This window comes from Dipodomys ordii, unplaced genomic scaffold (genome assembly GCF_000151885.1).
Source record: "Dipodomys ordii isolate 6190 unplaced genomic scaffold, Dord_2.0 Scaffold20, whole genome shotgun sequence".
In the NCBI taxonomy this organism is placed as follows: Eukaryota; Metazoa; Chordata; class Mammalia; order Rodentia; family Heteromyidae; genus Dipodomys; species Dipodomys ordii.
The window spans coordinates 17,605,507-17,629,172 of record NW_012267236.1 but is presented as its reverse complement, the minus strand read 5'-3'; the positions used below and the strand labels follow the sequence as shown (position 1 = coordinate 17,629,172).

The 23,666-nt window shown below is 36.8% G+C and overlaps 1 protein-coding gene across 1 annotated transcript in view; it reads right to left on the bottom strand.

The window, feature by feature from the left end:
- Nbas (neuroblastoma amplified sequence) overlaps positions 1–23,666 on the bottom strand; it is a 284,959-nt gene that overhangs the window by 178,983 nt on the left and 82,310 nt on the right. The window contains exons 14-21 of the mRNA XM_013013552.1: positions 22,904–23,097; positions 21,336–21,593; positions 19,855–19,980; positions 15,228–15,379; positions 14,243–14,383; positions 13,906–13,984; positions 13,014–13,118; positions 12,539–12,675 (exon numbers count right to left, since the gene is read on the bottom strand). Coding sequence (XP_012869006.1) covers positions 12,539–12,675; positions 13,014–13,118; positions 13,906–13,984; positions 14,243–14,383; positions 15,228–15,379; positions 19,855–19,980; positions 21,336–21,593; positions 22,904–23,097 — 1,192 coding nt within the window. The remainder of the gene's footprint in view (positions 1–12,538; positions 12,676–13,013; positions 13,119–13,905; positions 13,985–14,242; positions 14,384–15,227; positions 15,380–19,854; positions 19,981–21,335; positions 21,594–22,903; positions 23,098–23,666) is intronic.

The window sequence follows — 23,666 nt, the reverse complement described above, 5'->3', positions numbered from 1 at the left end:
CTCTTGATCACTCACTATGGAGCAAACAGAACACAATTATTTTTAACATACAATATCTTAATTTAGTACTACCAATATAATGAAATAGAAAAAAAAAACCCTCACAACCCTGAAGTGCATGCCTTAAAAAGCACTATCAGTTCTTTACTGTGCTTCAAATGATGATAAATAGGATTTCCTGTCAAAGCAGAATTAAGATTCTTTTAATACAGGATTCTGTCTATTGTGTCTACTGCTGGTCTCACTACTTTCATATGTTTAGCATTCAATAGATGCTTAGATTAAGGAATTGACAGCACAACAAAAATCATTTAAAGTGATCTCAAGACACAGCAAACAAGACTGGAACACAGCAAGGAAACAGGAATGTTTGCTCATAAACACAGACAGAACAGAACCTATAGATCTGAGACTAAGAGCAAATACACTTTTTCCTAACATATTATCTGGAATAATTACACAGAGTGAAGATCCCTTGGTTTGAGACACTTGAGAAGTGTCTTAGAACATTTAAGAGTGTTTTTACAGAGTTTAAAGAAGAGCATTGTGTTAGTACTCAAAAAGTTTTGGATTTTGGAACATTTTTTTATTTCAGATACTGAATATTGAAATCAGGATGTCCAACTGTACTAATAAGTGTTGACAGCCACTGTTATTCAGACAAATAGACATCTCACTGTACTTAACATCAGAAAAAGAGGGACAGATATTTCCTAACACTCACCATTGTTTACACTTCAAAATGGTAAGCAGGATGCTAGAATGCTTAATAAAATTCAGCCTTTTATTCTGTTTAGGTCTAATCAATTACAAATAGGTTGTATACAACCTATTCAAAGAGGCTGTATAAAATTGCTGTTAACAAAAACTTAGCAATCATACTGTACAAAGTTCAGCAAGTTGCAAAACTTACACTAATTATGTGTTGGATCTAAAGTTCTATAAGCACAAAATTGCATTTACATACACTTTTTCTATTTTTTTTCCACTCAGGAAATGCTAACATTTAAGTTCATCATCTCCATTTAAAAGAGGAAAAAAAGAATTACACTATACACTGAAATTATCACTTTACAAAATAATGACTGTTTTGCTTAATTTTAGGATCTTTATACTAGACCCCTGCTCATTGTCTATTCCCAACAATAAGCTATGCAGGTTCCATGTGAAGGTAACATTTACGTGTCAGCAGGAAAGAAAGGAATACAACAAGTGCTATTATATTCAACAATTCTCTCACCAATTATTTCGTACACTAAATATAAATGTTTTATTTCAAGGAAATTTTTTCAATAACAGATTTCAAAAAGTTCTTTTATCCATGTTCTATCCTTGGAAACAAAAGGCAAAATAGATGCTGTATTACTACTAATTGCCACCTTTTAGGCATCAGAGCAGTTATATTTATTTCCATTATTTAGCAAAGGAGAAAATGTTCTAATAAATGAAGCACATAAAACAATAACTTGGGCCTCCATTTGTGACAGCACTGTGGTTACCATCAGGAGCAAGCCAAGCTTATCTGAAACTCAATGGAAATCAATCAAAAAGTGACTCACTACTCATAACTGCAAGTTGGAAAAGCTACCCAAAGGCATCATTCAGAGTTCTCTTATTTAGTTATTCATTTTTGTGTCTCTTTTTTTTTGGGTGGGGGGAAGGAAGAGTCTGGTCATGAGCCTGAACTCTGGGCCTGGGCGCTGTCCCTCAGCTCTTCAGCTCAAAGCTAGCGCTCTACCACGTGAGCCATAGCGCCACTTCCGGCTTTTTTTTTCTGCTTATGTGGTGCTGAGGAATTGAACCCAGGGCCTCAGGCATGCAAGGCAAGCACTCTACCACTGAGCCACCTTCCCAGCCTAGTTATTCATTTTTTAGCTTAGAAAACATGGCATAGAAACAGGCTATCCTGGAAACTACTATTTTCTCAGATACCCTCAATATATAAAAAAGAGACAAGAATGGGAACAGCATGCCCCCAAATCTGGATTACTGGCCTCCCATCACCAGCTTAACCTCTGGGCCCAGGTGTCTCATCTACTTAACAAATACCATAACACTGCTAACTTCGAAAAAGCAACATCAAAGTAGATTCTTCCTGAATTCTCATCCATCATAATTTATAGATGTCTAGCCTCTGTGACAGAATAGTGCCTCTAGCTTACAAACCTGTATAATCTTGATGCACTTCTTCAGCTATCTGTGCTTCACTGTCCTTATCAGCAAACCAAGAATAATAACATCAGTTAGCTCATTGGTGTATATATAAATGATGAAAATGGTACCTATATACAGTAAGTATTCCATATTAGCCATCATGAAAGTTATTATTAACAGGAGCAAAAAAGGTTTGCACAAGTTGTAGATCCAAGATACATGTCATTTGATTAACATTTCAAGTTCTACTTTATACTAAATAGTAATACTATATCAATGGTTGTATTTATAGTACCTATTGGTTAGAGAAAGGAAGCAAATACCAAGAATTTGAAGGAAAGGGTCTCACAGTTTTACATATGGCAATTACATTATAAATGTGCACTCACTAAACATACTTTTATTTTTAGAAGACATCTGTACTCAAGAAACACTTGAAAAGAAAAATAGATGTGATACAAATTGGAGTGACAGACACAAAGTGCTGCTAGTGTTCAAAAATAACCACTCTGAAAGGTAGGATGAGATCCAAGGGTCCAGGAAAAAATGGAATATGTAGTTTGTCTCTTTGAGAACCACCCATAGAGGCCTAGGAAAGTGAACATGTACTCTTAACCCTCCCAAAAAGTGTGAATGGCAACGACTCTCAAGCAAAACAATTCAAAAAGAGCACATTCCACCCCAATTCCCTGCACCTTTGCTTATTTGCTATTAGCAATGACAGAAAATCTATGTGTCAAAATAAACTATACTTCAGCTAATATTTTAACTATTTTACAACTGCCAGAATCAGCACACAGTTCAGACATGGTGGGAAAGTAGACCTGAAATAAAAACAGACTCCAGATTATGCTTCAAGATTTCAAGTAAATACCACTCTGGCTCCATTTATAAGTTGCTTTCATGAATTTTCAGATTATGAAATTTTTCACTAAAGTGAATAATCCTAATAGAAACAGATTACGAGAAGATTAGAGAAAATTAATGTAAAATGTGAAAGAACAACTTCTACTTTGAGCCTTTGACATGTTAAAAACTCAAAAATGTATTTATATCAACTGCACAGAGAATCACATGCCATAAGAGGGGTGATAGAATTCTTATAGTGTGATTAAACAAATAATACACTATGGAAAAGTATGAGGTGTATCCCCTCACAACAGAAACAGAAACTCAACTAGCAAGAAGTGAAAACTTAAAGGAAGCAGAAGGATCAGCAAAGAAAACACTTTGAAATATAGAAGAACAACTTCTGCTTTGAGTTATAACACAGCATAGACCTCTAGAAACAATAACAAATTCCTGAATGGAAATTAAATAAATATGACACTAAATTAAGATAAAGACATAAAGCAAACTACAAAATAACAAGATACTGGTTAGGGTAGGATAACAATCCATACATAAGGTAAAAAGAAAAGACAAACTGAGCCCCACAATGCTGTGGGTCACTCACTTAAGAGAGTTGACAGATGGGAGGGCAAGAACAAGGGTGAGAAAAGGGAAGGGAGGGAGGGAAGTAGGAAGAAAGAGGTGGAGGAAATAGAGGACGTGAGGGAAAAGAAGAAAGAGTGATTACAAACACAGCCTGGTAGAGCTGAAATAAGGAAATAGTACATACCACAGAAACACCTAAAGGCAAGCTCCAAAGATCATGGAGAATTCAAGTCATTGATTAAGCACTGATCAGTCCACAACTATGAAAAACCATCCATGGATAAGAAGCAAATGGAGCAGAATTAACTGAGACTGACACAGAGGACAAGAATAGTCCATATTCTGACTAAATAGAATGGAGGAAAGTAAGTCACAGTATTTCAGAATACATATAAGAAGTCTGCTTCAGCAAGGTAACAAAATTAGGCTTAGATTAAAGGCTATTCTGGAAATATCCGAAGAGGGTAAATTAGAAACCTCTTAGTTACAACTCCATTAACCCAAAGAATCAGAGCAGCAAAGGGCAGAACATTAGAGATGAGGAAAAGGCAACAGGATAGCTGAGAAACTGGGAGAAAAGGAAAGACTACAGACAGGAAAGTGGAAGGAGCCCGCAGCTCCAGCCCAGGGAGAGCAGGCATGACACCATTGGTCTGCCACAGTAATTCCCTATTATAATTTCCCATCCTGTTTATTCACAAGTGTTCTTGTACTTACCTAATGCACCTAAAACGGAAGGATATCATAATCTGACATTCCTATCAACAGCTACAAAAAGAAAAAAAGGAACTATTGTGCTATAACTATATCCTCATTATCAGTACTGCAATCCACCACACACCTGAACATCAATGAAACGCTAGAAAGCAAGACCTCCCAAAGGAAATGCAGTGAGCAGATACAAAACCAAGACATACATCCATGCTTCTGACTAAACACCTTTGCTGTTTTCACTTCACCATACTAACCCCTCTTTCACATAAAGTACCCATCATGTTGTACATCAACACCATGTCATACCAGCCTAACAATTTATGGCTACTGTGGGCTATTTACCCAGTTTTTATATATAGTATCCAAATTTTTAGAATTAAATAAAATGGGTACACCTCTGTAAATAATGAATATGTTTTTGATTATAAAATAAGAATTTTATTTTTGATAGCATTTTTCTCATTACAATGTTTAAACAGTCTTGCCTATATCAGAAATTGGAAAGTTTCTCTCCCATGGTTATTTATATGTTAATTAAATATAGTGTGATAAAGACACACTGCTGCTACAGACAAGTATTTACATATTAATGAAAACTTGACTGGCAAAAGACCTTGTTCTTCAATAAAAAAGAATTATTGGGACTATTTTCCTGAGGCAACTCAACCATGCAGAATCTCGGATAATCTAGTTGAGGATCACATGTTCTAAAATTATTGGTCAAGGTATTTACAGTTTAGAAGAAAATGAATTATGAAAGAAAAATCTTATCTCTATGAAAACCATGTAATTATGAAACAGTATTGCTGAATCTATTAACAGCAACTTTCAAGATTTCAAAAAGAAAAGAAAAAAGTTATCTTCTCAAACACTTTAATATCAAATCAAAACAAAAACTTTCTAAATATACTAAGCCACTTTAAAACAATTTGACTATGGATAAATCCACATTATAACAGTAATGCAATTAAAATTAACTGTTCAAATAATTCACTATTTCAAGGCATATTACACTAATGCTTCTTGCCCTAAGAGCAAGATAATCCCCATTTCAAAAACATGCTAGAGAACTGCACTATATTTGAAACAAAAAATGAGACTGTAAAAGCTAAAGAAAGAAGAAATGTTCCAAACATAATCGTACAATGCTTGTTGCATAAAAGAGGAAATAAATTAATTGCTCAATATATCATTTCTTTAGGATTCCTCACAGTACCAGACAACTAACAAAATCAGTATCAATATCTATCAAAGGACCAGAAAAATCATTTTGTAATAACTTCCAGCTTCTTGATCAGAGAAATTCCCTCTAAACCCACTTTCCCTTTAAATAACCCATCCAACCAATCATCCCTACTGTCAGACCCAGAGAAGCATAGCTGAGACAGGCCTTTCTTTCCCTATGAAAAATACCAGATCCAACATGTCACATTGTGGAAGCATCCTCTGTGCTCCTCTGCACTGATCACCTCAGAAGCCAGCAAGTGCTCCAGCCCACCAACACAAGCCACCGCACGCAACTCGGAAATAAAGTATACAAACGCAAATTGAACTAAGCATCTTGTCAAATTCTCAATTTTAAAGAAAGAGATTGCAATGCACTAGTTTTTCCATAATTACTTCAGTATCCATCCACAGTCAGGGGAAATTTTTCATCATGACAACATTATGGTGGAACTAGAATACCCAGCAAAAATTAATGTGATCCTGTGGAAAACAACCTTCCAGAATATTCATGAAACTATGAAATTTTTCCAAGTGTCTTCTTTTGCTTTTCAAGGAAAAATAAAGGTAACAGTAATTTACTTTCAGAATTAAAAACTAGGTAGTCATCTCTAATTTCACTTAAAATCATAGCTCAAATTATTTCATTTTAGAAAACTTACAAACTATCAAAATATCATCAGTTTCAGACTACAAATATAGTAAACTGTCAACTTCCACCAACTTTTCAATTGTGAAGAACTACAATAATGTCAATCAATTATTTCAAAGGTAAATTCTATACTAGAAATTTAAATTATAAGCTAAATCAGTTTGATCCAGTCAAACTTGTTCTAATGAGAATCTATTTCCATACATTCAAGGTAAATGAACAACATGCAATGTGATATCTTGGACTAGATCTTCATTGAAAGAAAGTTAGTTAAAAAATAATACTAGCAGTAAATCCAAATAAATCTTTGCTACTTCACAACATTGTACAGTCAGTTCTGCTATAACATACTGAAAATTCAGCATTAGGAAGGAGGAATCAGAGACAGAGAAGAAAGGAGAGGGACTGTACTGGGAGGTGAAGAGAAGAATAGAAGTTTCATATATATATATATATATATATATATATATGTGAAATAGCATGATGAAGCCTATTGAATAGTGTCTGGGAAAAGAAAGAGAAAGGGAAATCCAGAAAATATTCATGAAAGTACACTGTATACATCTGTAGAGCTATCACAAATAATAAGCAAAAATTTGCCAAAAAAAGTAATTTTACATCAATCACTTGGCATACTACAAAATAAGGATAACAATTTCACATGTGCTGACTCACAAGTTCATTCTTGGGTAACATTAGGTGAACACAAAGACTGTGCCCAGCCAAACCAAGACACATCAGGTAGCCATATATATGCACACACACACTAACACATACATCCACCAACTATATCAGTTCATACAATGTTCAAAAGCCACGCCATACAGATCTCAAGTTTCCATCAGATCTATCACCTTCCTTCCTCTACTTCTTACTAATTCACAAGCTGCATGTCTTATGACACCTGCTTCCAAAAGCATGTCTTTTTTCAAGTCATTTTCAAAGTAAAGTGCCATTATTTTTATATTTATGTATTTCCTAATAACTTAACAAATATAAAACTATGCTTTAATTTTTATTAGGTCCCAAACTGTCTCAGTGCTCAAAGTACCATTACCCCATTTCTCCAGTATGACCTGTGGTTTTCATGCATGATTCTGCCCAATGCAGACTTTGAAGAATGTATGTCCACTTTATATTCAATGGTAAATTTTATATTGACAATGTTCTGTGATGATGTAAGTAGAAGTGGGAATCCAGAGAGCAGCACACAGAAATTCTTGGTTACCTTTACTATGAATATAAAATTACTCCCATAAGAAGTATAGAACAAGCTGGGCTCACTCTTATAATCCTAGCTATTCAGGAGCTGAAATCAGAGGATTGCCACTTGACTCTTCCTCTAACCACCAGAAAACCAGAACTGGTGCTGAGGTTCAAACTGATAAAGCTCTAATCTCGAGTGAAAAAAGCTCAGGGAGCACCCTGGTCCTGAGTTCAAGCCTCATGCCCGACTAGAACAATAGCATAAAAAGTATATATAGCTTGCTACTACTAGATAGTCATTACTCTCGCACCTGGGCTACATTATTTCTACAGATTAAAAAAAGATGATTCACATTATAGCTTTTTGACCAGATTACATTCAACATTCCAGAAAGATTTCACTCTCAGAAAGATGGCTAATTTAAATATATAGAAATAATCTTTCTGAGAAACATAGGTCCCATGGTTTCCCTTATTTGCAATAACTCGTATATGTCTGAGTCAAGTAGATAAGGTCAGATAAGTTGGTGTTAGGGAAATGAACCCCAAGGTAAGTATTCAAATGTCTTTTGGGTTTTTTTTTCCTTTCATGCAACTGTTTCTAATATATTCATAAGATGATTTCTATGTTGCTTTGTATGTCCCTCCCCCACCGTCTAACCCATGCTTTCACCGTATTTGATGTTGGTATAATTTGCGGAGGGGAAGGGCAAAAACAAATCATTTAACTAGGGATACAGGTGGACCAATTGCAACAATGAGATGTACAAGTCATTATGTCGAAAAACGAACTTTACAACTTTGGTGGAGGTTGGGGGGAGGATGGTGAAGGGAGGAGGGGAGTATGGGAAGGGATGGGAAGGGGAAACAAAGAGGAGGCAACAATGCTTGATAAGAAATGTACTCGTTATCTTGCCCATGTAATTGTAACTCCTCTATACGGTATTCTCACAATAAAAAATTTAAAAATTTTTAAAAAGAAATAATCTTTCTGAAATGTGCTATTAGCACCCAATACCAAAAAGAAAACTTTTTAAAGTATATTTCTATTAACATGAATGAGAATGCTGTAACAAATATCACAACTATACTTTTAAAGAATTAACTAAAATAAATGTACACATTTTAACATACACAAACTAAGAACGGTAGGAAGAAAATGATATATCACTTGTGTCTAAAAATGTAATGCTAAAAGTTTTACAAGGGCTGGGAAGGTGGCTCAGTGGTAGAGCGCTTGCCTTGCATGCATGAGGCCCTGGGGTCAATTCCTCAGCTCCACATAAGCAAAAAGAAAAAAGCCAGAAGTGGCACAGTGGCTCAAGTGGCAGAGCGCTAGCCTTGAGCTGAAGAGCTGAGGGACAGCGCCCAGACCCAGAGTTCAGACCCCACAACTGGACCCAAAAAAAAAAAAAAAGTTTTACAAAATGTAGTCACACTTCATCAATGTCAAATACACATGATGATTTAGGAGTAACAATATAAAACAAAAATAGCACATGCCAGAGAAATTTTCTAACCTTTACTACCATATGATTGGTTCAATCAAAATTGGTTAAACAGATTTAATCAAAATGGGCCATAATAAAATTTTGCCAATGGGATCTCAAAACAGAATAAATTACAGGTTAAGTTAATAACAAACTATTTCTACTGCTTTGGAAAATTTTTTATAATTTAAACTCAAAAATGTAAATATCTGCCCTTCCTGTACTGAATTTGTGAGTCCTGCGATTCATCCATTCAAAATTACTTACTGGGCTGGGAACATAACTTACTGGTAGAGAGTTGCCTAGCATGCATGACGCCCTGGGTTTGAATCCTCAGTACCACATAAACAGAAAAAGCCAGAAGTGACACTGTGGCTCAAGTGGAAGAGCGCTAGCCTTGAGCAAAAGAAGCTCAGGGACCATGCTCAGGCCCTGAGTTCAAGTCCCAGGACTGGGAAAAGAAAATTACTTACAGAATAATTGCCTGGTAGCAAGCCTCTTCTAGACATCAGAACCACATTAACAAGAAAGAGGCAAAGCCATTTCCTAATAGATTTCAATGTACCCATTCACTTCTTTATTCAGCAACTATTTACTTTTGCCTGCAGAGTTCCAGACACTGTTCTAAGTGTACTGAAGTAGGAAAGAAAACACACAAAATCCCTGTCCAACGAGAGCTCACATTTCAAAAAGGTACACAGACAATAACTTAAGAGAAGTAAGTAAAACACAAATCTAAATAAATAGCAGTGAACACTACACGGGGGAAATAGAGAAGAAAGGTTTAAAATGAGGCTAAAACTATAAACAGAGTCAAGGAAAAATCAGAGAAGACAACCATAATCTATGCCAGGTACAAGTGCTAGGAAGAAAAAGAAACAGGGAGATGAGGAAGTGAAGATGTCTGGAAAGGTGTGAAGGACAGCCTTTTAGCAGAGACTGCAGGGAGATCAAAGAGGAGTGGCAGCATCAACCCGGAGCTGCCCCCATGTGAGCAGGTGGGTACATGCTCCCCTCAAGACACCTTACTGAATATTTCTGAAATGGACAAGAAAGAATTCATTGATCCAGTCAGTAAACACTCAGAGCACTCAATATACAAGTACCCGCATAGAGCCCTAGGAACACGAACACTAGGAAGGATGGTCCATGCCTTTGGGGTTTTTTGTTTTTTAAATAAAATTTTTATTGTGAAAATATTGTACAGAGGGGTTACAATTACACGAGCAAGGTAATGAGTACATTTCTTATCAAGCATTGTTGCTTCCTCCTTTGTTTTTCCCCTAAAACAGTTAACTTTTTTTTTTTTGGGGGGGGGAGGCACGGGTCTTGAACTCGGCCTGGGTGCTGTCCCTCAGCTCTTCAGCTCAAGGCGAGCACTCTACCACTTGAGCCACAGCATTTGGGGTTTTAAAGCCAGATGTTTGTTAAGAAGAAAATACAGGGAGACAGGAAGAAATGTAAATGACTTATTGTAATACAATGTAAAATGAGTCATAGAGTTATGAGAATACAAGACAAAGAATAACTACGAGAGACCTCACAAATGAGGTGTATGAGATCTGTTGCAGCATGATGATGGTTTCTCTTCTCATTAACCTAAATTATAAGAATAGATACACTTACCACTAAAACCTATCTTTCTTACTCTAAATAGAAAATAGGAAAAAACTTTCTTGATAAACAAACATTAACCCCAAAAACACAGCAATTTTTTCAATGGTTTTTAAAGTGGATATAACATAAGGATTCATAAGAAATCAGTCTTTTTGAAAGTTGTATTAAGTATCCTATTCCACAACACAGTGATTCAAAGTAGCATTTTTTAAATTTTAATACGTTTTCTATTGTAAAAATACTATACAGAGGGGTTACAGTTACATGACCAAGGTAATGAGTACATTTCCTATCGAGCATTGTTACCTCCTCCTTTGTTTTTCCCCTACCATCCCTTCCCTCACACCTCAACTACATTCCTCCTCCCCCACCCCCACCTAAATTGTAAAGTTTGTTTTTCCACATAGTGTCTTATACATCACATTTATCTATCTTCTAACTACTCTCTGCTGCAATATGGTAGAAGTAAATTACTAACAATAATTTTAAAGTCCTTGAACAAGTCCTATATACAAACTACAAGATATTCAAAGCCCATTATTGGTTTCTATTTGCAGACCAATTTTGAAATTTCTGGTAAAAAGCAAATGTTTCAGCTATCTCCAGAAAACAACAACAAAAATATGCACGGAAATCTAAGGAAACTTAGCTTTAAAAACCTGTGAGAGTAATCCTTTCTTCTAGATAAATAATTTACACCAAAAAGAAAATCCTCTCTACTAAAACACAGAGAACAAAAATGAAGTTATTTGTATATCACTGCATAGATCAAAAATTCTTTTAAAATGCAAAAAATCATGCAAAGATTTGTCTTTCTTCACTTTCATAAGGACAAAGATTTAATTTTTAATACAAAAGGAGTACAAATTGAGGAATTTATAACATATTTTGAGTTTATTAAACTATAACTCAAACATAGATTCAAATCCTGGCTACATATATGCAGCCTTTAGCATACTACTAAACTTATACAAATGTTAACCTTTTACAATAACACAAACAATGCCAAAATTATTTGAAGGCCAGATACAAGTATGTGCTAAATATACAGCAATTATTAGATGCTCATCCTCAATACCTAAACACGATACTGTGGCAGCCACATGTGAAGAAGCAAACGATTCACAGTACCATGACATCCCTCAGTGCTGCCAGCTTCGAGTAGACAGCAATAATAATTTTAACCAGAACTAATCTAATTCCCTTAGAGTGCTTTATGGTTTATAAGCTAATTTTACATATATAATTATATAAAATTATTATTATATCAGCTGCTACTAAAAATATGAGTTATAAGTAAGCAAGACAGGGACCATCAACTCATTTTAACTCTAAATCAAAAAATATAAATCACCCAATTAATAATCTAGCCATGTGCACAGTGGGCTGGCTGAAGACCTCACAAGCACACATGTTAGTGCTCTGCTGCTCCTACCTACGCAGTGTGTCCCACTCTCTTCTCTTCCCTTAGGTGCCACTGAGGCCTTGGGTTAATGGCCTATCCATCTTTGAGCTATGCAGTAAGACAGATATATTCTCCTTGCTTTGTTGTCAAGAAGTGATATTCTGACCTCCAGAAGATCATGAACTGACAATACTAGGACTTAACATTTGAATAGACTTGGAGTCTGTCCAACATGCTGCAATCCATTTGACAAACAGCCTTGAATTCAAATAAGGAGCACTATTCTAGCTAATAGTTAAGTGGCATTTTGATTTCCCATTTCTCTTTGTGTCTCTGTGATTTCACATAAAGGAAAGGCTGCTGAGCAAAGCAAGATGAAGACTTTCCGAGGTCCCTAATGTTATCAAACTACAGTTCAATTTCTAAAAGAGACCATTACTTCATATAGACACTGTTCTCCAAGTTTGTGTTCATGAACTTAAGGTGGTTTTATTTTGATGGATGTATTTTTTTTTGCTTCAGGATCGTTTAAGAAATAAGTTGAAAATAACTTTTTTTTAATTTGAAATGTTCACCTTAAAACAAACAAATAAAAAATGTTATTATTTAGGAAAAAAAGGTAAAATCTAGGTCACATACCTCGCTTCAGGCAGCAAACTCGAGTATTCATGTGGAGAAGTGGTTTCGGGAAAATTGGACAGAATCGGGAGGCGATGAGGAAGAAGGTCAGCACCATGGTAAGTGAACAGAATTTCTAGGGCTTGGACATTACTTTCCTATACAAAAAACAAGTGACAAGTTTCTAATGTAAGTGACAAGTTTATAACATTGGGAATAAGGATTATTATATTGATTATAACTGATACAAAGTTAATCTTTTATTATCAGTTCTGATATTATTTTGAAATTTTCCTGCCTTTTCCTAGCCTGTATGATTCCCAAACAGTAATTTATTTTAAAACTAAATGAATAAAAATTATTAAATATAATACATTTTGTCCATTTGTATTAATATTACAACAGAAAAGAAAGGATGCATGTGCAATCACCTTAACTGCACAGCTCAAAGATTTAGTGCTAACAGCCTTAGTCACTCTATTTACAAAGAAATTACCCAAGCGTAAGTTCTTGCTGAGAGAACGATATTCTGACTTCGGAACTTCTTAAAGAACTCAGCATCATAGCTCTGTGCAGATGCGTGACTCACTCCTAGGATCTCCTGAGGGGAAACATGAATTCATGAACACTCTTTTAAGCATGAGAGTCAAGAAAATACTAAAAAAAAAAAAAACTTTAAAACTTTGTATGCCTAAACAAGTAAGGCTTGAATTCATAAATCTCAACTACCAACTGCCAGCTAAAGTTCTACATCTGCATTATTGCCCATGTTTTGAAAGGGGCCATATTTTAAGCTGCAGTTAATTTTTAAAATCCACACGCAAATGAAATGGCTAGTTAAAATTAAATTCATTAGAGTAAGACAATCAAAATTAAGCACCAGGTGAAAGCAAAAAGTAATTTCTATGCAGTTATGAATTATAAATACCTAATACCTCTCTATACAAGAACTTTCCCACTGCTGGAAAAACAACTACTACTAATGCTCAACTTTACCAATGAGTGTCATGCAAAAATGCATTCTATCTACATTCATGAGATGAAATGTGGCCCATTTAATTCAACAATATCTAAGCCAGTTTACTGCATAAAATGCCATGGAAATAATGACATCTGACATCTGTGCATGTGCCCCCAAAGACCTAAATAACCACAGTGCTTTTATGTTTAAAGATGGTCCTTTATATTCCCTATTGTAATGAAACAACTTCTGGACTTTTACAATCTCTAATTTTTACCAAACTTAGAACATAAGAGAAGCTGCTTTCATAAAAATTAATTTTTCCTCATAAGTAGCTTTAAAAACCAAAAGCATCAGATATTCGGCAGCCACAGAATGTCAAACAGATCGAATGAACACAGCTGCTCTAATGAAAATTACTCCTTACCTCATATGTTTCAAGTCGATCTAAGTAAGTTAATAATTTCAGTCGACAACGGCAAAGTTCCTTTTGTTCCAATGTCAACCTGTTTGAATAACTACATTAGGCCATTTATATTTACACATAAGTACATTTCTTCAAGAATTAAAACTAAATAAAAATCATCAATATTCCATTGAGCCCAAAACTACTGAAAGAATACACAAAAACAAAGTCAAAAATAATCCATCCCATGCATTTAAACTGATGACATAGCTTACAGTGGTGAACACTAGTGAAGAACAAACTGAAGTGACCAGTTATTTCAAAGAAATTAGTACATAATTAGTAATAACTGATTTACTTGGAAAAGTTCACTAGTTTCAGTAGTTCCTGTCTCTTCTTAAGTTTTTTTCCCTCCTTATTCACGGCAGGCTCTTCACCCTGTGGCGAGAGCTCCTCAAAGGAGATAGTGTCGATGTCTACTTCACCAGGTAATATAAATCTGAGGAGAAAAAAAGGAAAATCAAATCCACTGCAATGAATTGTTTTAATTTCATGAAAAGTTGCCTTCTCCTATTTTTGGCTGAATTTCCTAACTTGGTTTCCACAGAAAGAGCAACCAGTTATATTTTTAAACATGTTTGCCAAGTAAAATGATTCACTATTATGTCTATAGGTTAAGGAAAAAGTCATTGGCAATAATCACAAAAACCACTTAGGAAATAAGTACAGTTACAGTCACCAATGTAAAATAGTCCATTAGAGAAATGCGGGTAAGAGTTAACAGTTTGAATCACCTCTGTTTTTCTCTAAAAATGGTAACTAATGTTGGTCTCATTTAAACTATTTACTTGTCAAATGTACTGTTTTTCAAAAGAAATCCCAAATGTCTCATGAGCAATAGGCACATAATTTTATTACTATTATCACTGACATTTAAATGGTGATTAAGTTTATGCAGTGTTTACCTAAAATATATAATGTGGTCCCTAAGAGTAATTGTTGGACGGAGGTATGATACCACAGCTAAGAAAATATAAGCTCAGACTTACCTAAACACACTTTAAGCAATTTGTAACCCAACTCAGGTTTATTGTCATAGCCCCAGTTTAGAAATGGCCAGCATCAATTAAGCTTTGTAGAGCTTGATGCTTTCTCAGCAACAAGACATCATAGGTAAGCATATTAAGCTTAAAGCAAAGAAAGTTGAGACCTACGATGAGAAAACCCTGGTCTAAGGCAACTGCTTCCATGCAGAGTGACTGACTACTGTCCTGGTCCCATGTGTTAGCTTAGACATTTGCAAAGTCACCTGTGCTATGAATCTACCTCTTTGTATAACCAACCTGCCATTATCTGTTCCTTCCCCAACTGCTAAAAGCGCCTCCAGGTCTGTGCCTTTTAATCCATACTGAAGTAATTCTTTGGCAGCATCCACATTTTCAGGAACTCTTTCCAAACACTCATGAAGAACCCAGGATCGCTTCTTTATTTTACTCTAGATACAAAGAAATTAAAAAAAAAAAAAAAAACAGAGACACTGAAGAATGTAGAGCATCTTACAGCACCTGAAAGCTGCCTTCTGGAATGATAAACCTATTCACATGAGGTACATTATACTTACTTATGAATTTGGCCACAAGTAGCTGCTTGAGAAATACAACCTAAAATAGCTCCTGTCTTAACAGTGATTTTTGAACTGGATATGACATGTGCTTGCAAGTGCTTTTTTTTTTTTTCTTGTAAGAAACTATAACAAAACACAAAGGCTCTTAGAAAAGGCTATATATATGGGAGAATATAAGACACAAGGCAAGTAATGTGTTTTCTATTGTAGCAGGCACCCTTAACTGAAAAACAAAACTAACAAGGCACAGTCTATCAAAATTCTGTATTTATTTGACCAAGAGCTATATCACATAACACAACGATAATACTTGCAAACGTATGCTGTGCTTGGGGAAGACCAAGGGCCTGTTCTTCCTTCCTACTGCTTTCTCCAACACCATTCAAAAACTCCTGACTTGCCTTTTTGCTAGATAATGTTGTTACATTACAAATTTGAGGTAAGATTTAACTCATACTCTCTATGTCTTTACATAATCAACCATATCAAGTCTTTTTTCATATGCCTCAGATTCACTTCCCTATTTAAAAAATGTGATCTCTCTACTAGTGCAAATCAGCAGCTCAATGGAAGAACAGTGTTAGAGCCCCTTCCTTGCCCCCAGCAAGGTGTCCCTTACCATTCTCCACCTAATCTGATCATCTTTGACACCATCTGCCACCAAGCCACCACAGTTCCTCAGTACCCCCAAAGATAAAACCTAAGTAATCCTAAACTTTCAAAATCTCCTCAAACCCAAATCAATATATTGTTCTAATCATACTTCCAGTCAACACCAATCATCAGACGCTGCTCCAGCATGCCGGCTGACTTACAGTTCTTTTCTCTTGTAGTATGTCCTATATGCTGTGGGCCAGGTACCGAACTAACCATGATCCCACAAGAAATGGACAGATTTGTTGATTGGAAAATGGGTCAGGTTCACAGTTCTTTAATGTGCAAACATGCTCCCTTGGGAATACTCCTCTTCCAGCTGAAGAAAGCTTATTTTGAATCCTCTCAAATTCCTGCCCCAAACACCTTCTCCATAAAAGGCTTTCTCTGTGCTTCTGAGTCTGGAACTATCGCTACTGAAAAGGCTCCTACTTTTCAGATAACTGTATATGCTTCAAGTAAGAAGCTTGTATCTTCATAAAGTTGTTAAGCTCCTGAACAGCAAAAGCTACCTTTTATGCTTCTGTTTAGGCCTCTTCTGTATCTATTCATGCCTTTAATACAGTGCTTATTTATTTAACTGAATTACTTTCCCCACTAAAAAATCTTATTATTTTGTCTCTACTTAGTGCCTCACAGCTCCTTCAGGGACCAAAACTGTTCATTGTGTTCCAGAAAAAAATCAAAGATAATGCACATTTGGGGTTCTGAGCTTCCAAAGCAAATATGGGCAACTTTGTCTTCTTGTTTCCATTGTTGATCATACCCTCTCATCTCTGGTATGTCATATTAAAACTAACAATTAATTGTCCTGTTTGGTTAAAGCCTCAGCTCAACAACTCTATCACATATGTGATAGAATTTCAGAGGGGGAAAAAACCCATCCACTGTTAGTACTTCCTAGAATCATTTGAAAGGCAGATGTATTTTTTCAGGAGTCCTAACCTTTTAAAAACATGTTTTGAGTCTCACTACTTCCTCATAAAGGTACCAAGGTTAAAAACACACAGACTTGGGCTGGAATGTAGCTCAGTGGCAAAGCGCTTGCCTAGCAAGCGCAACGTCCTGGGTTCGATACCCAGTACCAAAAAAGAAAAGACAAAAAAAAAAAAAAAACACAGAGACTTGCTATCACCCAAAAATAACATGTAATACACTAAGGATCAGTGTATTAGAGCCAGTCAGAATGGCTATCACCAAGTAAACATATTACAACAAATGCTAGCCAGATGTGGGGGGAGGGGGAATCCTAATACACTACTGATAGGATTATAAATTAGTGCAGCCATGGTAATCAGGGTGGAGATTCTTTTAAAAAGTAAAAATAAGCCGGGCACCAGTGGCCCAAGCCTATAATCCTAGCTACCCAGGAGGCTGAGGTCTGAGAATCATGGTTCAAAGCCAGGCCATGCAGAAAAGTCCTCATGAGGTTTTTTTCTCCACTTACCCACTTAAAAACCAGAAGTGGAGCTGCGGCTCAAAGTGGAAGAGCACCAAAAAAAAAAAAAAATAGCTAAGGGACAGTACCCAGGCCCTGACTTCAATCCCCACAACTGACAAAAAAAAAAAAAAAATGAAACGAAAATAGCCAGAACACCAGTGTTTCAAGCCTGAAATCCTAGCTACTAGGGAGGCTATGCTTTGAAGATTACAGTTGAAAGCCAACCTGGATAAAGAAAATGGACATATATAGCAATGGACTATATTGGGGGGGGGGGGGCAAGGGCGGGTCCAGTCGTGGGGCCTGAACTCTGGGCCTGGGCGCTGTCCCTCAGCTCTTCAGCTCAAGGCTAGCGCTCTACCACTTGAGCCATGCACCACTTCTGGCTTTTTTTTTCTGTTTATGTGGTGCTGAGGAATCGAACCAAGGGCCTCAGGCATGTAAGGCAAGCCTCTACCACTGAACCACCTTCCTAGTCCAGAATAAAATTAAGCTGGGCACCAGTGACTCACACCTGTAATACTAGCTACTCAAGACTGAGATCTGAGGATCACAGTTGGAAGCCAGGACAGGAGTCCATAAGGCTCTTATTACCAATAAACTACTGAGAAAAAGTACTGTGGCTCAAGTGGTAGAACACCAGCCTTGAGCATAGAGGCTCAGAATGATGAAACTTACTAAAATGCACCCCCAAAAAAATAATATATTAAAAAACAGCCCCCCAAGTAGGCACTGGTGTCTCACACCTGAAATCCTAGCTACTCAGAAATTTGAGATCTGAGGATCTGGGATCAAAGCTCTTGGGCAGGAAAGTCACTGTGACTCCTATCTCCACTAAAAACTACCAAAAAAGCCAGTAGTAGAGCTGTGGCTAAAGTGATAGGGCAATAGCCTTGAGCAAAAGAAGCTCAGGGACAGCATCTAGGTCCTGAGTTTAAGTCTCAGACAGATACAAAAAAAAAGTTAAAACTATTCCCTATATGATGATGTTTGGTGTTTGTTCAGAGAGCCAGCTTTCAAAAGACAATTAGATGCTGAACCCTCATGGTAGGATTAGTACCCATAAAAGAGCCTAATAAGGACTCACTTCCTCTCTCTGCTTGCTAGAAGTAATGCCATCTGCAAACCAGGATGACAATGGATCATGGACTTCTTAACCTCCACAACCATAAGAAATAATTTTTTCTTGTTTAAGCCATTGAGTCTATAGTATTTATGTTATAGTGCCAAACTGACCAAGACAAGGATACTTTAAAATTTTAACATGAGAAGGAATTAGTTCTTGGATTTCAGGGGGGAATAAAGTATTTGGCAAGTATGATATATCCATTATCAATAGACTGACTCTCAGTTCTCATAATCCCCTCTAAGAAGGTTACAGGACAGCATTTTCTCATCTATAGCTGACATGATGCTAAGCTGTGTCCATAGAAAGCACTGAAAGGCCACCACAAAGGGAGAATCTCTGCTTTCTAGACCTGATGTGCTTTCGCTCTTTATGTCTTGCTCCTCAACTGGTGGCCTAAGAGGAGTCACATTCAGTGGCACTTACTCCCAGCTTTCTCTGACATGATAAATTCCCTACCTGCCTATGGTAGGGAAGAGTGTGTCCCACAGTCACAGCCATGGTTCCTGTCTATCCATCAACCTTGAGCTGTCTGCTGCCTCTGGGAGGTTTATGGCCAGTCCCTGGGGTTTGATGGACCATCACCTCAGCTCTGTGGCTCCCTGGAACTACATACTCAACTTTCTTATCCAGCTCTGACCTCTACTCTTGGACACCTGTGGATAAGCCCTGGCCAGGGACAACACCGAGAAATTCTCTTCATCTGATTTTCTCTAACTCTTCTTCAGCCAAAACTACCTGAACCCTAGCCTAGTGGAGGAGACCTCCCCACAAGGCATGCATTTCTATTTAGCCCTTACTAGTTAGTCTTTGGTTACCATAAAATAATCTACCTCATTGAAATTTCCCTTATAGATCTTAAATAGACCCTGAGTAACATGAGTGATGAGAGATACAGAGAGGGAAAGAATCAAGTCAAGATCAAGTACTTGGTTGGTTTGGCAGTGACTTATCTTTTCAAGGAGATTCAGCACCAAAGCCAAGCTGCAGAAGCAACAGACTCTTCTACAGTAATTAGAAAAGTCATTAATATAAAGTGTTCTAAAAGTAAGCCACAACCTAAAGGCATCCTATGAATATAAGTTCTACCACATTGCCAAAATACTGCAAGACAGTTACACATACCAAGTAATTCTGAATTGAGGCAATGTTGACAGCTGACTTCCTCCACTGCCTCTGATAGACAAGGTCAGTATCCAGGCCATAGGTGTGAGCCAAAGACAAGGCTTCCTCATACTCTTCACTTTCAATCTTTAGGCCAAAAAAAAAAAAAAAGACATGGGAATATTACTCTGTAGAAACATACAGCAAGCTATAGATTCGTAGGTCTTGTGGTACCAGAAGTGCAGACATTTTGAGGACCACATATATCAGGAATACTTTTAGCACTTTAACAAAAAGATGAGAGACTGCTTACACAGCCTAAGAAACTGACTTCCACAACAGTGTAAGAAATTGCTTACACAGTCCAAAACTCAAACTGGAAATAGTGGTCATAGTTCCCAAGGCAAGCCCCAACTGCTTCTCTCACCACCTGCACCCTGAGTAGACAGCAGAGCTTAAATGCAGGTATGAGGAGCTGGAGAGAAGCCAAAGAAAATCAGGCTAAGCCACAATGTGAATAATCATTCAGAGTGAATTCCTCTACTATTCATTACAAGTTGTTTTTGTTTTTGTTTCAGTTTATTTCTTTTTCTTTTTTTGGTTGGTCGTGGGGCTTGAACTCTGGGCCTGGGCGCTGTCCCTCAGCTCTTCAGCTCAAGGCGAGGGCTCTACCACTTGAGCCACAGCGCCACTTCTGGTTTTCGAGTGGTTTTACTGGAGATAAGAGTCTCACGGACTTTCCTGCCTGGGCTGGCTTTGAACTGCGATCCTCAGATCTCAGCCTCCTGAGCAGCTAGGATTACAGGCGTGAGCCACCGGCACCCGGCAATTGTTTCAGTTTACTTCTTTATTTTGCCAGTACAAGATCTTGAAGAGCTTGGGGCCTGGCACTCACTAGACTTGCTCACAGCTGGTATTCTCCACTTTGAGAAGGAATCTTTTGGACTTTTCTACCCAGTCTGGCTTCAAACCATAATCCTCTAGATTTCAACCTCCTGAGTAGCTAGGATTACAGGCATGAGCCACCAGTACCCACTTAATTTCCATTGTTTTGATTGTGATTACTCATGTACAAAGACAGCATAAGTTATAAAGGCTTTATAATACCAAAATTCTAATGGTCAATAATATAATATCATATTCTAATATTATATATCAAGAACCCCTCATTAAATGCCTTCCTTTATTGCAGAATTAGTTTCTTTCCAATAAAATAAAAAGCTAATGCCACCAGATACCAGTGGCCCATGCTTATAATCTTAGCTACTCAGCAAGTTGAGATCTGAAGATAAACATTCAAAGCCAGTCCAAGCAAGAAAGTCTATGAGACTTTTATTTCCAAGTAACCAGTGGTGGAGCTGTGGCTCAAGTCATAGATCACTAGCCTTTAGCAAAAAAGCTCAGGGTCAGGCACTGAGTCTAAGCCACTAGACCAGCACCAAAATTAATTAATTAATGAAAGCTTAAAGCCTTTACCTTTTGGTAGCAACAAATGGTCTCACCTTTCTCTGATAAAGCTCCTCAGGAGTTGTGGAGCGCAAACTCACAAGGCGGTAGTTTTTAGTAATGGTCCGAGGGCGCTTCCGAGGAGGCGCAAACCGCTCCATCTCGGTCACCAGGTAAAGGCCCTGTTTTATGTAACCAAAGTAGCGAGCCTTCGCAGATGTTTCATGGTCAGAGTCAGATTCTTCTTCTCCTTCATCTTCTTCACCAGCCCGCAGCTCCAACCGGGATCGTTTGGGGGCAAGTTTAATCTCACACTAGGTGGAAAAGGAAGACGTCAATTCATGGTGAAAAAATAAAGACAACTTTTTAGACAATGGAAAAAAACTTTCAATTCTAAAAGTGTTTAATTCTACTCCAGTTTGACCCATTACTTCAGTTTGATTCACACGTGATTCAAAGAAACCCAACAACAAACATAAATCCAAGACTCAAGAAACACCCAAACATAAATCATCTCCAAATCTCTAAATCTAAATGCCATTTTAGTAATAGGCCAATAAGATGGTCTTGTAAACACATGTCAACTATTACAGTATTTTTAGAAATAAAGAACTGAAAATGTGAATTTCTTTTTACTTCTATCCTTGCTATACTAGCTGCAGACAAGGTGAGGATTTAGAGAATGAACATAAAAGTATTTATTTCCTTATTAAGAACAGCTCTCCAACAACCCCTTTTAAAAAGTCTAACAGCCTCACAAAGTTCTGAGTTGGAAGACTGGCTGATAAAGATAACTTTCATTCCAGACTTAATAGATTTGGCTTGAATTTTAAGCCATAGTTTTCTTTAGAGAATATCTTTAGACTCAATAACAACCTTTGGAATAAAAACTATTTGTCATTCTACACAGCTGAACTGAAAGCTATTGAAAATTATTATTCTTGAAAGTAAAATAAGAACTTTAAATGACCAATTTTAAATGGCATGTATTTTCAACTCTTTCATCATGATGAACAAATATTTTTTATTTAAAGATCCAAAATATTTAAAGTGCTCATAGGCAATACTTAACTTATTCCACATGCTGAGCAGAATCATCTAGAAAAGAATCTATCATGTCCTGTACAGAAGAAATACACTCCAAGAACCAAATCCCCACACACTTTCTTCATTCTTTTACATTCAATGCTTTTGAAACATTGAACAACTGAATTGGATTTTATACACTGCCCCCACTGATTCCAATCACAGGTTATTTGTGGGGGACGGGAAGGGTGCTGCTTTGGGGCTTGAACTCAGGGCATGGGTATTATCCCTGAGATTTCTTTTTTTGATCAAGGATAAATTTCTACCACTTGAGCCATATATCCACACTTTTTTTTTTTTTTTTTTTTTTTGCTAATTAATAGGAGATACGACTTTTCACAAAATTTTCCTACCCAGGCTGACTTTGAACTACTATCCTCAGATCTTAGCTAGGATTATAAGCATGAGTCATTAGAATATCACTCCAGATTTTTGTTTATAAAGACAAGATTAGATCATGGAACAGGATCTAATAAAAATAAAGTTATATATTTGATTTCTGGTGAAATGCATGCATACTCAAAGGAAAAAGCCTTACCTCCAAACTTAAAAATCCCCCATCATGGGTAGCAGTGACCTGAGGTGATGGTTCAAACCACTCACAGGACTTTCCCAGGAGATTCTTCAAGGTTTTCACTGATGAAACAGTTAGAGCACCAGAGCATCGAGCCAAAATCACTGCACCATCTGCCCACCAGTTGACATCAATCAGCGGGTAAAAGGTCTCTTTATCTAAGTGGGGGGGGGGGGGGAAGGAATGAATGCAAACACATCAGTGAAAGTGGTTTAGGTACAATGTATTTAATACAATAATTTAGTCAAAACTCACCTATATTATTTGAGCCCTAAAGGTATCTTAATGAGAAAAAAATTGAAGTTATCAAATTTTCCCTCTGGTAAAAGATAGAAAATATTACAATAGTAATTTATTTAATAAACACTGAGTGCCAACAATTACTCAAAGCTCAAAGCTTTAGGAATACAGACATAATAAATTAAGGTCCTTCTAAATATCTAAGTATAGTAAAGAGCAGAGCTCAGTGGTATAATTCTTGCATACATACCAGATGCCATGTCCTGGGTTTAACACCCAGAACCAAAAAGGAAAAAACATTGTCAAAAACCTAAGTATGCTCTGTTGGTCCACAGGCCTGTTTTTGTGCCAGACCAAGCTGTTTTTATTACCATAACTTTCTAACAGAGGTTGAAATTTGGTGGTGTTATTCTTCCAATACTGTTCTGCCTGCTAAGGATTGTTTTTGCTATTCAGAGTTGTTTTATTGTTCTATATGAATTTATGG